Genomic DNA, 12,632 nt, shown 5'->3' on the forward strand with positions numbered 1-12,632 from the left:
AATGAGTAAAATAAGTATTTGGCCCCTTCGCAAAACATGACTAAGTACTTGGTAGCGAAAACCCTTGTTGGCATTCGGAGGTCAGACGTTTCTTGTAGTCGGCCACCAGCTTTGCACACATCTCGGGAGGGAATTTTTAGTTCCTCTCCTCTTTGCAGATCCTCTCCAAGTTATTAAGGTTTCGAGGTGTTTGGTAACTCGAACCTTCAGCTTCATCCACATTTTCTATGGGATGAAGGTCTGGAGACTGGCTAGGCCACTCCAGTACCTTGATGTGCTTCTTCTTGAGTCACGCCTTTGTTGCCTAGGCCGTATGTTTTGGGTCATTGTCATGCTGGAAAACCCATTTTCAATGTCCTGGCTGAGGGAAGGAGGTTCTCACCCAAGATATGATGGTACATGACCCCGTCCATCATCCCTTTTGATGCAGTGAAGTTGTCCTGTCTCCTTAGCAAATCCCAAAGCATAATGTTTAATAATGACTAATGGAAGAACACCATCCATAATGGATGGTGTTCTTGGGGTCATAGGCAGCATTCTTCCTCCTCCAAACACGGCGCGTTGAGTTTGATGCCAAAAGAGCTCGATTTTGGTCTAATCTGACCACAAACCTTTCATCCAGTTCTCCTCTCAATCATTCAGATGTCCATTAGCAAACCTCAGTCGGTCCTGTATATGTGATTTCTTGAGAAGGGGGACCTTGCGGGCGCTGCAGCGTCTCAATCCTTCACGCCGTAGTGTGTTACCAATTGTTTTCTTGGTGACTATGGTCCCAGTATGGAGCCCCAGACCGAGGGAGATTGACAGTTATTTTGTGTTTCTTACATTTACGAATAATCGCACCAACCGTTGTCACCCTCCCACCAAGCTGCTTGGCGATGGTCCTGGTAGCCCATTCCAGCCTTGTGTAGGTCTACAATCTTGTCCCCGACATCCATGGATAGCTCTTTAGTCTTGGCCATTGTGGAGATATTGGAATCTGATTCTGTGGACTGGTGTCTTTTTTTTTTTTATACATGTAACAAGCTGAGATTAGGAGCACTCCCTTTTTAAAGAGTGCTCCTATTCTCAGCTCTTTACCTGTATAGAAGACACCTGGGAGCCAGAAATCTTGCTGATTGATAGGGGATCAAATACTTATTTCACTCATGCAAAATGCAAATCAATTTATAACTTTTTTTTTTTTTTTTTTTTTTTTTATGCATTTTTTCTGGATATTTTTGTTGATATTCTGTCTCTGACTTTTAAAATAAACCGACCATTAAAATTACAGACTGATCATTTCTTTGTCAGTGGGCAAACGCACAAAATCAGCAGGTGATCAAATACTGTTTTCCCCTCACTGTAAAGACAACGCTTGTCATCATGTTATCTACGTCTGTTGATCTTCAGCCATTTTTAGAAGTACTATTTGTGTTTGTGTTCTACCAGGAAGAGGCTCTTCATGCATTCATCCAGCCGGAGACTCTTGATGGTCCCAACCAGTACTTCTGTGAGCGTTGTAAGAAGAAGTGCGATGCCAGGAAGGTAGGGTGTGTGTGTTGGGGAGAGCGATCTATATTTATTGGCCTTTGCTTGTTTCTGGTGTCTGTCCCATTAAAGTTTTTTTTTAAACCTGCAAGGCAAAGTTATAATGTGCTAGTATGCATCACATACTAGCACATTATGTGAAACTTGCTTTAAAACGATCTGTCACAGCTGCCACTGCTGATGGGGCTTCCATGTTCACCCGGTCTTCCTTCCATGTCTGCGTTTTCCAGCCGTCTGATTGGCTGTACCACGTTGACATCACTCCCACGCATGTGCGCGGGAGCCGCTATTCATTACACAGGACTCTGAAGGAATGGCACGGGCAATGCCGTTCATTCAGAGCACATGCACTGATGATGTCACCGCCTCATTCACAAGTAAATATCTCCTAAACGGTGCACGTTTAGGAGATATAATTTACTGTACCTGTAGGTAAGCCTTATTATAGACCCGCCTACAGGTAAATCTCAACCATGGGAGCTTACTCCCGCTTTAAATGTTGACATTTATAATAAGCAGCAAGGACATTACACCAGTGATCACGAGTCCATCAAACGTTAATTGGTAGAGAAGAAAAGCCAATGCATTTTGAGGGGTTTGGATATTCTCCCTCCATTATGGTGCAAGTAATATGTAACCTCAAGATTGAATGGACACAGCAGGATGTGGATGTGTGCGTGTATAAAATATACCTATATACCGTATATACTCGAGTATAGGTCGATCCGAATATAAGCCGAGGCCCCTAATTTACCACAAAAAAAATGGGAAAACTTATTGACTCGTGTATAAGCCGAGGGTGAGACATGCCCGTCCATCCCTGTGTCCCGTCCATCCCTGTGTCCCGTCCATCCCTGTGTCCCGTCCATCCCTGTGTCCCGTCCATCCCTGTGTCCCGTCCATCCCTGTGTCCCGTCCATCCCTGTGTCCCGTCCATCCCTGTGTCCCGTCCATCCCTGTGTCCCGTCCATCCCTGTGTCCAGCCTACCTGTGTCCTGTGCCTCTTTGTCCTTCTGCAGCGATCTGCACGTAAAAACATGCCAGGATCGCCGCACCTCTTCTCCTCGTCTGTGACAGACGGCGGCCATTCCACTGTTCAAAAGCCGCGCCTCCGTCTGTGATAGGCGGAACACTCAATTTCCCAGCAGTCAGTGTTCAGCCTATCACGGACATCCTCTCATCCTCGTCCGTAGTATGAGGATGAGCGGATGTCCGTGATAGGCGGACCACTGACTGCTGGGAAATTGAGTGTTCTGCCTATCACAGACAGGGAGGCGCGGCTTTTGAATAGTGGAATGGTCGCCGTCTGTCTGCATGACACGCTGATCGGGTAGACAGACGGCGGTGACTCGAGTATAAGCCGAGGGGGGCACTTTCAGCCTAAAAAAAGGGGCTGAAAATCTCGGCTTATACTCGAGTATATACGGTACTCCCATAACTTGGTAAATGGTATTACCAGTTTCCTGATTTTGTGCATATACATTTTAGCAATATCCTATTGCGTCCAGTTAATCTTAAGGTTACATTTGACATGGGTCCTGATGAAGCGGGAGTGTCCAAACACCCGAAACTCATTGACGGACATTCTTTTTCTATCAATTAACAGTTAAGTTTACCCTTTCCCCCAAAAAATAAATGCATTACGACTTGTCATGCGGCTTTGCAGTCTCCAAGTCGCAGAAGTGCGAAAAGGTTCTAAAACAGTCATTTTCATTAGCGGCAATTTAAAAATGGGAGATCCTGGGCATCTTATGCATCTGTCCCATGAGAGTCTGACCTGAGATCTGCTTCTCCAGGGCCTGCGCTTCCTGCACTTCCCATATCTGCTGACTCTGCAGCTGAAGAGGTTCGACTTTGATTACACCAGCATGCACCGAATCAAGCTGAACGATCGGATGACCTTCCCCGAGGAACTGGACATGAGCCCTTTCATTGATGTTGAAGATGAGGTAATCTAATTGCTCTCTGTTTGGGGGGGGGGGGGGTGTACTCGCTTTTGTTGCCAGCGGTTTAGATATTAATGGCTGTGTGTTGAGTTATTTTGAGGGGACAGAAAATTTACACTGTTATACAAGCTGTACACTCACTACTTTACATTGTAGACAAGTGTCATTTCTTCAGTGTTGTCACATGAAAAGATAGAAGAAAAGATTTACTAAAAATGTGAGGGGTGTACTTACTTTTGTGAGATACTGTAGCTGTCCTCTTCTATGTAATCATGCCAACTTGTTTCCTCTTTGTAAGAAGTCTCCTCAGACGGAGAGCTGCACAGACAGCGGAGCAGAGAACGAAGGAAGCTGTCACAGCGATCAGATGAGCAATGACTTCTGCACCGATGACGCCTTGGATGAGGGAATCTGTCTAGAGAGTAACAGCAGTGTGGAAAAGCTGAACAAGCCCTCCGAGAAGGTACGATACCTCCATCAAAGGGAATTAGGTTTGCAAAATATTCTGCAGCTCAGGACAGAACATAAAGGTGAACTCTAGGCAAATACTAAAGACACAAATTTAATGCAACTCTGTATTCATTAGATTGGTAAAGTGGAACTAAACCCTCCTATCCTTTTCAGCCAAGGAAGCTGCCATCTTGATCTCTGTTTGATCTGTGGTGCTGCACATGTGATCCATTATTACACCAGCCATTTGATGGTTTGGTTGAGAACACAAGAAAATGTCACAGTTGGCATTCCTAGCATGCTGAGAATGTAAGAGCCCTTTCACACTGACACCACGGGGGGGCGTTTTTAGTGGCACTTTACGAGTCGCTTCAGCAGAGCTGCCCATTGATTGTATACTCCACTCCTAAAGCGCCTCAAAGAAGCTGCTTGCAGGACTTTATTTGACGTCCCTCCGGCACTCAGGCTTTCACACTGGGATTGCAGATGAGGCATTTTTCAGGTGCTTTACAGGTGCTATTTTTTTAGAGCTAAAAACGCCTCCAGTGTGAAAGGGGTCTAATGCCGCGTACACACGAGCGGACTTTTCGACATCAAAGGTCCTACGGAACGATTCTGGCGGACTATTCGATCGTGTGTGGGCTGCAGCGGACTTTTGATTTGCAAAAATCCGACAGACTTTAGAAATGGAACATGCTTCAAATTTTTCCGCCAGAACTCTGCCGGACCCAGAAATCCGCTCGTGTGTGTGCTAGTCTGACGGACTAAAACCGACGCTAGGGCAGCTATTGGCTACTGGCTATGAACTTCCTTATTCTAGTCCAGTCATACGTCATCACGGTCGAATCCGTCGGACTTTGGTGTGATTGTGTGTGGCCAAGTCCGTTCATTCGTAAAGTCCGTCAGAACTCCGTCAGAACTCCGTCAGAACTCCATCGAAAGTCTGCCGGACTTAAGTCCTGTCGTGTGTACACGGCATAACTGTTTTTTTAACCAGTTTAATTCCACTTTAAAGTGTAAGTTTACCTTTAGCCCTTGTACACACGGTCGGACATTCTGACGGAAAATGTCCGATCGGACCGTGTTTTGTCGGATAATCCGAACGTGTGTGGGCTCCATCTGACTTTTTCCGTCAGAAATGTCCGACCAACAAAGTTTGAGAGCTGGATATAAAAATTTTCCGACAACATGATCCGATCATACTTTGTCCGATCGTTTGTAGAGAATTCCGATCAGACAAAGTGCCACGTATGCTCAGATCAAATTCCTAGACCAAAGCTATTGGCTACTAGGCTGAACGTAGTCCCGTCGTAACTAAATTACGTCATCGCGTTACAAATGATCGGATTTTCTGACAACTTTGTCCGACCGTGTGTATGCAACACCAGTTTCGGACAAAATCCAACGGATTTTGTTGTCGAAATGTCTGACCGTGTGTACAAGGGCTTACAGAAAATCTGTTGGGTGAACTTACAACACTGGACCCTGCCCCCAGTCCCGCTAACCTGTAGTCCGCCAATCATTCGTTCTGACAGCTCGTATCACCCCTTCACCAGTTTTGGGATTTGACATCCCTGCTGCTTTCTCTCCTCTTCACCCGCGGTGACAGGACGGGCTATGCGGGTTCTGATTGAATGGCTTCGACCAATTAGAATGCTCCTAAAAGTACTTCCTGACGAAGTATGTTTTGGAGATTAAGCCGAGGTGATTTTCTAAGCCTCGGACTGGTGAGGTGGCGACCCGGTGTGTCGGTGCGGGTGATCGCTGTACTCCAGGTAAGTGCTGCCAGGGGGGGTGGGGAAAGGGGGTCCTGTGTAAGTTCACCTTACAGATTTTTCTGTAAAGGTGAACTTGCCCTTTTAAAGATGATCACGATGTTTTAGTGAACTTTAAAGTGGAACTAAACCCTCTCTATCCTTTTCTGCCAAGGAAGTTGCCATCTTGGCCTTGCCATTTTATTGACAGTTTGGTTGAAAGATCAAGCGAATGTGACATTTAGCAATCTTGGCATGCCGGGAATGTAAGGGCTCGTTCACACCATAGGTGAATGAAAACTTATGGGAAAACCGTGCAGATTTCACTGTCAGAGACATAAGTTTACATCAGTTCACATCAGTTTCACACATCAGCTTTCATGCAACTTTCAGTGAGTTTTTATGCGCATCATTTTGTGTCATGCCTGTTGACAAAAATGTTGATTTAATGTAAATTGAATTTTTTTCCCCCGGAAGATTTAACCCCCTTCATGACCAGGCCATTTTTTGGGAATATGGCACTGCTCTACTTTAACTGACAATTGCGTGGTCGTGCAACGCTGTACCCAAATAAAATGTATGTCCTTTTTTTTTTTTTTTTACACAAATCGTTTTCTTTGTGGTGGTATATGATCACCTCTGCTGTCTCTTTGCCAGGGGTTCTCGGCTCTTGATTGGATAGATTGATAGCAGCGCAGCCATTGGCTCCCACTGCTGTCAATCAAATCCAATGACTTGTGCACTGGGGGGAGGGGCCGAGTCCTTCACCCGGCCTCTATGGACCCTGAGTTCTAGACTCGGGAGCGTTCCTGCAAGGTAACTCCTCGGGAGAGCACTTCTAGGGGGTTATTTGATGTGGAGAGGAGCCGCCGAGGGACCCCAGAAGACTAGGTTCGGTGCAAAACGAGCTGCACAGTGGAGGTCAATATGGCATATTTGTTGTTTTTTTTTTTTTTTTTTTTTTTTTTTTTTAAACAAACCCTTACAATTACTTTAAGTCCAGTGAAATACACCTGGGCTTAGTTCTATCATTTATATCTGACAGCTTTATATTACTCCGAGAAGACTTCTATCGCTGTAGTTCTGGGAGAGCGACACTAATCGTCCTCCTGCTCATTTACAGAAGGCTTGGTATTATGTGAACACATAAAATACAAAGGCTTCTGTGAATGGGAAGCAGAGGGGAGGGGCGGGCATAGCAGCTGTGTGGGTTTCAACCTGCTCAGATTCAGGAGTGTCTTTCTGGGAGAGCAATAAACCTCTCAAATGTAAATAATAGGCATACGTCCAGGAGATGTCGTGCAGCTTTCAGCCTTAATTACATTTTTCATTTCTATCTCCTATTTTAGAGATTTGTATTTGTGAATTGTCCTCTTGTACCACATATTAAATTGTACACAAACTTTGCTTTTCTAGAATTGTTTGTATGAACTTTTTTCCGTGATGGTCCATTCAGGCAGCGCAGCGGGCGGACACTACTATGCCTGCATCAGGTCCTTCTCCGACGACCAGTGGTATAGTTTCAATGACCAGCACGTCAGCCGGGTGAGTTACCAGAAGTACAAACAAATAGCCGCTGCCCCCTACTATAACTGGCCTTTACAGCAAAGGAGCACATGGCAGGTTAACGCATGAAAAACAAAACCAAAGAAATTCCCAGCTCAACTTACCGACCAATCTGCAACCAACAGAGTTATCCTTTCTAACAGTTTGCATTAAAAACCAGTTTAGTTTGCACACATTTGCTAATACATGTGTAAGCTACATAGCCCTGTCAAGGCACCCCAATATTACAAGTGGGGTGCCTTGACAGGGCTCTGTAGCTTATGGATGTATTTGCAAATGTGTGCAAATTAAACCTATTTTTAACAGGATAATGCGGTTGGTTGCAGGCTGGTTGGTAAGTTGAGCTTGGAATTTTTTTGTTTTGAGTTACCAGAAGGTCCTGTTGTCTGCTGCATTCTAAGTCCTAGATGGTGCCTTTCAGTAGCCAGGGTCCTTATTACTTGTAATTAATGCAAACGCACAATATAGATTGTGTGGCTCAGTGTGAAGTTGGCTTTCTTGGTGTGTTAACCACTTCCAGCCTAAGGACGTCACGTGACGTCTTTGACTTTCGGGATATCTAAATAATGGCTGCAGCTGCGGGCATTAGATATCCTCTTTTACAGCCTGCGATTCTGTGCACCGTAAGAACAATCATAGCGACAGTTCAGCCGCTTGATCGGCCTTACAGGTTGTGGGAGGGGTTTCACTGTCACAGGACAGGAGGGGGAGGGAAATCTCTGCAATCGGACACAGATGATGAGGAGAAAAAAAGACGGGTTATAATTTTCCCTTACTCTATCCAAAGTGGGAAAAGAAAATGTTCTGCCTATAGTTCTATGTTAAGGCTTTAGAACCAATTTCAACTAGCTTGTCGGGTACATCTGACCTAGCAAAACAGCAGCACCTTGTGTTCTGTAGATGGCAATGAAATGCCTGTACTAAATTTCTGTTCATTCAGGTATACATTACATGCAGTTACTATTGCCAAATTTGGAGGTAATGCTGGGGATTCTGATTGAGGGTCGAGAAGCCCTTATGCCTCTTGATTGGCCATCCTCATTATTATTGGGTTTGGTCATACCTCTCAATTATCTCTGCTGCAATGATGAGGGTTGTGTTTTGGTCCTACAGATAACTCAAGAGGACATTAAGAAAACCTATGGAGGGTCTACAGGAAGCCGGGGATACTACTCCAGTGCCTTCGCCAGGTATGTACAATGCTTTCTTCTGATAAAAAATGTATCCATATCTGCCAGATTATTTACTGGGAAAGTGTCAAACTACTGCTATATAACCGTTCTTCTTTCCTCAGTTCTACCAATGCTTACATGCTCATGTATCGGCTGAAGAATCCTGCCAAAAACGCAAGTAAGTGGGGATTAGTGTCTTGTATGTTACCTTGTTGGAAGGTGTGGTGTTACTGAAGTGGTTTGTGGGTAAAGCATCGGCTGCCGGAGGTTTTGCAGGAACTTTTAAGGCTGACTTTACACTGGTGCGATGTTAGACGTTGCATGTGTTTCGCTCCGCATTGCTGTGCAGATCACATGCGATGTCTGTGCGATACAAATTCAGACTTACAGATTGTATGGCGGAATTTGGATTGCATTCGCGCCAAATTGGTGCAGAATCCACTGTTTTTGGTCCGCACTGGAATCGGATCATATGGGTGTTCACACCCATGCGATGCAGTTCCTGCACCATTTGACAGTTTTCACACTGCGATCTGCAAACTGATTTGGGGGCGTCATTAACTTTGTATTGACACCTACAGTGGTTCGCATAGGGCAGTGTGAACGGTCTGTCAGACACATGCGATGCAGGAACCTGCACTGGAATCGAGCAGGTTCCTGCATCGCAATAGTGTGAACCCAGCCTAAAGGAGGGAGCAGACACATTGTTCTGCTCTATATAACTAAGAGATTCACTTGACAATAATCAGGCAAGAGAATCCAGAATTTAAATGGGTTTGTAAACCTTTTGTTTTTTATTTCTTGTTTTTTTTTTTTCCTCCTTAATGCATCCCATGCATTAAGGGGGGAAAAAAACAGCTGTCAGTGAATGCCCCCCGTGTTTTACTTGCCTGAACCCTCAAACTTGACTCGGCGAGGATGCGCCGTTTTTCGGCTCTTGATTGGATAGCTTGATGGCAGCGCAGCCATTGTCGCCTGTTGCTGTCAATCAAATCCAATGAAGTGAGTGCTGGGGGGCGGGACAGACTTCTGCATTTGGCCTCTATGGATGCCGAATGCTGGACTCGGAAGCGATTCCCAGAGGGGATTATCAGATGTGGGGAGGAGCTGCGAGAGCTGCTGGGGGACCCCAGAAGAGCATGTTCAGGGCTGCTCTGTGCAAAGCGAGCTGCGCAGTGGAGGCAATTATGATATGTATGTTGTATTTTTTTTTATAAATTTATCTTTACAATCACTTTAACACCTGTTAAATGGTTTGTCCACCCAAGAGTGGTGTTTCCCAGCATTCATGGGGGGGGGGGGGTTACAGCCGCTCTTTAGGGAGACTGGCATAATTTCCGGGGAGGTGTTTCCATGAAGACTATGGAGGTGAAGCCTCCTTGAACTCCAGGTGTGATCTGTGATGTACTGTGTGATCTGACCAATGTAAGTATGAGTATCTCATACCTGAGGGCTGATGTGGAAGCTCGAAATAACTAGTATTCAGCACTACTTACCTATACTTACCTTACTTGACCTATTTACCAGGTCCGGTGCCAAGCAGCTGCCCCAGTGCATACTGACTACAGGGATTTGTTCTCTTGGCACTGCCTGCATTCGCAGCACACTTTGGGGTCAATTTACTAATGGTTATCTCATGCCATAACAGTCATGTGACTCATTTTGTATAAATGATCGCATGCTGTAAAAAAAAAAAATGGTCCAATTCACATACGTACAAAAAAAAAGAAGATTTTGGGGTATTTAACACAAACTCAAAGTCCAACTTGCAAACAGAGCAGAGAGTTCTCTGGTGGTATCGCATGCAGTATTTTGTGTCTCAGCGTGGGGGGTCCCCCCAGTAGCTAGTCGCTAAAGAGTGTGCCAGGAAGCCGGCCACCGCATCCATAACAACGGACGACTCATCAGCTGTCAGCGGGTTCCTCGATGGCAGCTGAATATTAAAGCTTTTGACACCCCCCCCCCCCCCCCCCAAAAAAAATAGATTTTCTGGTATCTTAAAGCAGTGCCTGTGCTGTATAATCTGCCCCCCTCTAAACTGTTAAAAAAAAAAACTCTTAATCTGGCACTTCCTGTATCCCCTCTTTATATTGTAAAGTGCTGCGTAAACTGTTGGCGCTATATAAATCCTGTATAATAATGGACAGACCACGAAAATCGGGGCAGCTCCGCCCTAATCACCATGGTCCAATTACGGGTCTCAGTCATACTCTGCTGTCCCCTCACCTCCCTCCTTCCTGCACATGTCTCCGTCTCCGCCCCCGTTGCTTCTAGTAAAATTTCAAATCTTTTTTTGCTCACTGCCAGATACCCTTTCCTATCCTGGCAGAGCACACTGTACCTTTCTTTTAGAAAAACTAGCGCTGTAAATACCGTTTCAGCGCTGCCTTCAGGCCGGTTACCATGGCTACTGCAGGAGAGACTGAGCTGACGTGATTTCCCCGGCTGACGTCAGAGGGAGATCACGGCCCCTCCTGCAGTATGCTTCCATCGGAGCTGTACAGCGGCCGTGAGTCATGTGACTGGCCTGAAGACAGCTCAAAAGCAGTATTTACAGCGCTCGTTTTTCTATGAGAAAGGTACAGTGTGCCCCGCCAGGCTGTAATGGAGAGTCTGGCAGAGTTTGAGTTATATGGATTAAAAAACCCTTTAAGAAAACATGGCAGCAATAAAAATAACAAAATAAAAATTCTGAAAAGTTAAACAGCGTGTGCCCCCCCCCCCTTAGGGTCTGGTATGGATTTTAAGGGAAACCCCACTCCAAAATTTAAAAAAAGAAAAAAAAAACGGTGTTGCCCCCCCCACAATCCATACCAGACCCTTATCTGAGAATACAAGTCAGCAAAGGGAGGGGAAGAGCAAGTGCAACCCAAGCCCCCCACCACGTCCTGTAAATGGACATTTTAGTTGGGCGTTTTTTTTTTTTTTTTTTTCCAGCTGCCCCCGACCTCTCCTCTATCTAATCAGTACATGTACACAGGGTCGTTTTATAGTGGTTTATAGTTCTTTTCAGGCAGTTGAGTTCAGAAGCATTTTTTGGAAAGCAAAAAAATGCATTCAGGATGGATTTTCAGAGGCATTTGAAACGCCAAATGCCTGTAAGCGCTTGTAAATGTGGTAACTCTTGTTTTAGCCGTGTTCTGTTTTTACTAGCATTTTACATCTGGAAAAAAAAAAAAAGCTTCTAAACGCAAACGCAGCATGTAAATGCGGCAAAACGGACCTTTTTAAACGTGGGTTACTATCTGTCAAGTTAGGCCCGGTTCACACCGCTGCGGGGGGAGATCCGGATGTGATTCGCACAGCAAATCACATCCGATCTCCGTAGCGCTGCGAGTTCAGCCATACAGATAGTATGGCTGAACTCGCAGCGGTCCCGCAGCAAACTCGCACGGGACCCTTTTTTGGGTCCGCAACAGAATCGGATCGCATGGGGGTTCACACCATGCGATCCGATTCCTGTGCAAGTCAGCAGATCGCACTGCGATATGCGGACGGATCTGGGGCTGTCATTGACATAACATTGACACTCCCAGCCGTCCGCATAGGGCAGTGTGAACTGCCGGCGGGAGGTGAGCGATGCGGGAAAACGCAGCGGATTTGCGGCGTTCCCGCATCGCTATAGTGTGAACCCGGCCTTAAATTGTTACGAAAATCAGATGGAAAAATTTTTGTACGACGAGGTGGGTGCAGTTTCTTGGATCGTTAGTACTGTGCTTTCCACAGACGATTTTTCACTTTTTATTTTTTTTTTTTTTTTGTCAGACAAAAGCTGGATGCACAGACTATAAAATGTTTGTCGGATGTGAACTCGGCATCTGATTTTCATTTAGTACAGTTTTCATACGCAAAAAATTTGTAAGAGCAAGACAACGCATGTTCAGTAATGAAAGAATACATACAAAACTATTCACGTCATTAACACATTACGTCACTTCTGAAGTTGTATTCTGATATATGAAAATTTTCGTATTGTGAGTAACCTCTTCACTTTTGTCATGAGACGTGCGACAAAAATCGTACATTATGTCATCTGAAAATCAAGGCGTGTGTACGAGGCTTTAGTGAATTGACCCCTTATTTTTTTTTATTTTTCCCCAGTGAATGTAAAACATTCCCTGATTGGAAAAGGTGGAGATCATGACATCATTACTCCTCCTTTCCACATCTTCCAGTCAGAGAATTCCTTGTATTGAATGAAAAAAAAAAATTGT

General features: G+C 45.1%; 1 protein-coding gene across 7 annotated transcripts in view; it reads left to right on the top strand.

Annotated features, from left to right (window-relative positions):
- Window positions 1-12,632, top strand: part of USP47 (ubiquitin specific peptidase 47) — a 123,679-nt gene that overhangs the window by 67,615 nt on the left and 43,432 nt on the right. For 6 of the 7 annotated variants that reach the window (XM_077453569.1, XM_077453562.1, XM_077453566.1 and 3 more), the window contains 6 exons: window positions 1,432-1,527; window positions 3,327-3,479; window positions 3,775-3,939; window positions 7,097-7,225; window positions 8,360-8,436; window positions 8,541-8,596. In XM_077453569.1, coding sequence (XP_077309695.1) covers window positions 1,432-1,527; window positions 3,327-3,479; window positions 3,775-3,939; window positions 7,097-7,225; window positions 8,360-8,436; window positions 8,541-8,596 — 676 coding nt within the window. The remainder of the gene's footprint in view (window positions 1-1,431; window positions 1,528-3,326; window positions 3,480-3,774; window positions 3,940-7,096; window positions 7,226-8,359; window positions 8,437-8,540; window positions 8,597-12,632) is intronic. The other variant, XM_077453564.1, reaches the window with a different exon arrangement.

Source organism: Lithobates pipiens, unplaced genomic scaffold, assembly GCF_037356315.1.
Source record: "Lithobates pipiens isolate NorthernLeopardFrog02 unplaced genomic scaffold, aLitPip1_a1.2 Scaffold_24, whole genome shotgun sequence".
Lineage (NCBI taxonomy): Eukaryota > Metazoa > Chordata > Amphibia > Anura > Ranidae > Lithobates > Lithobates pipiens.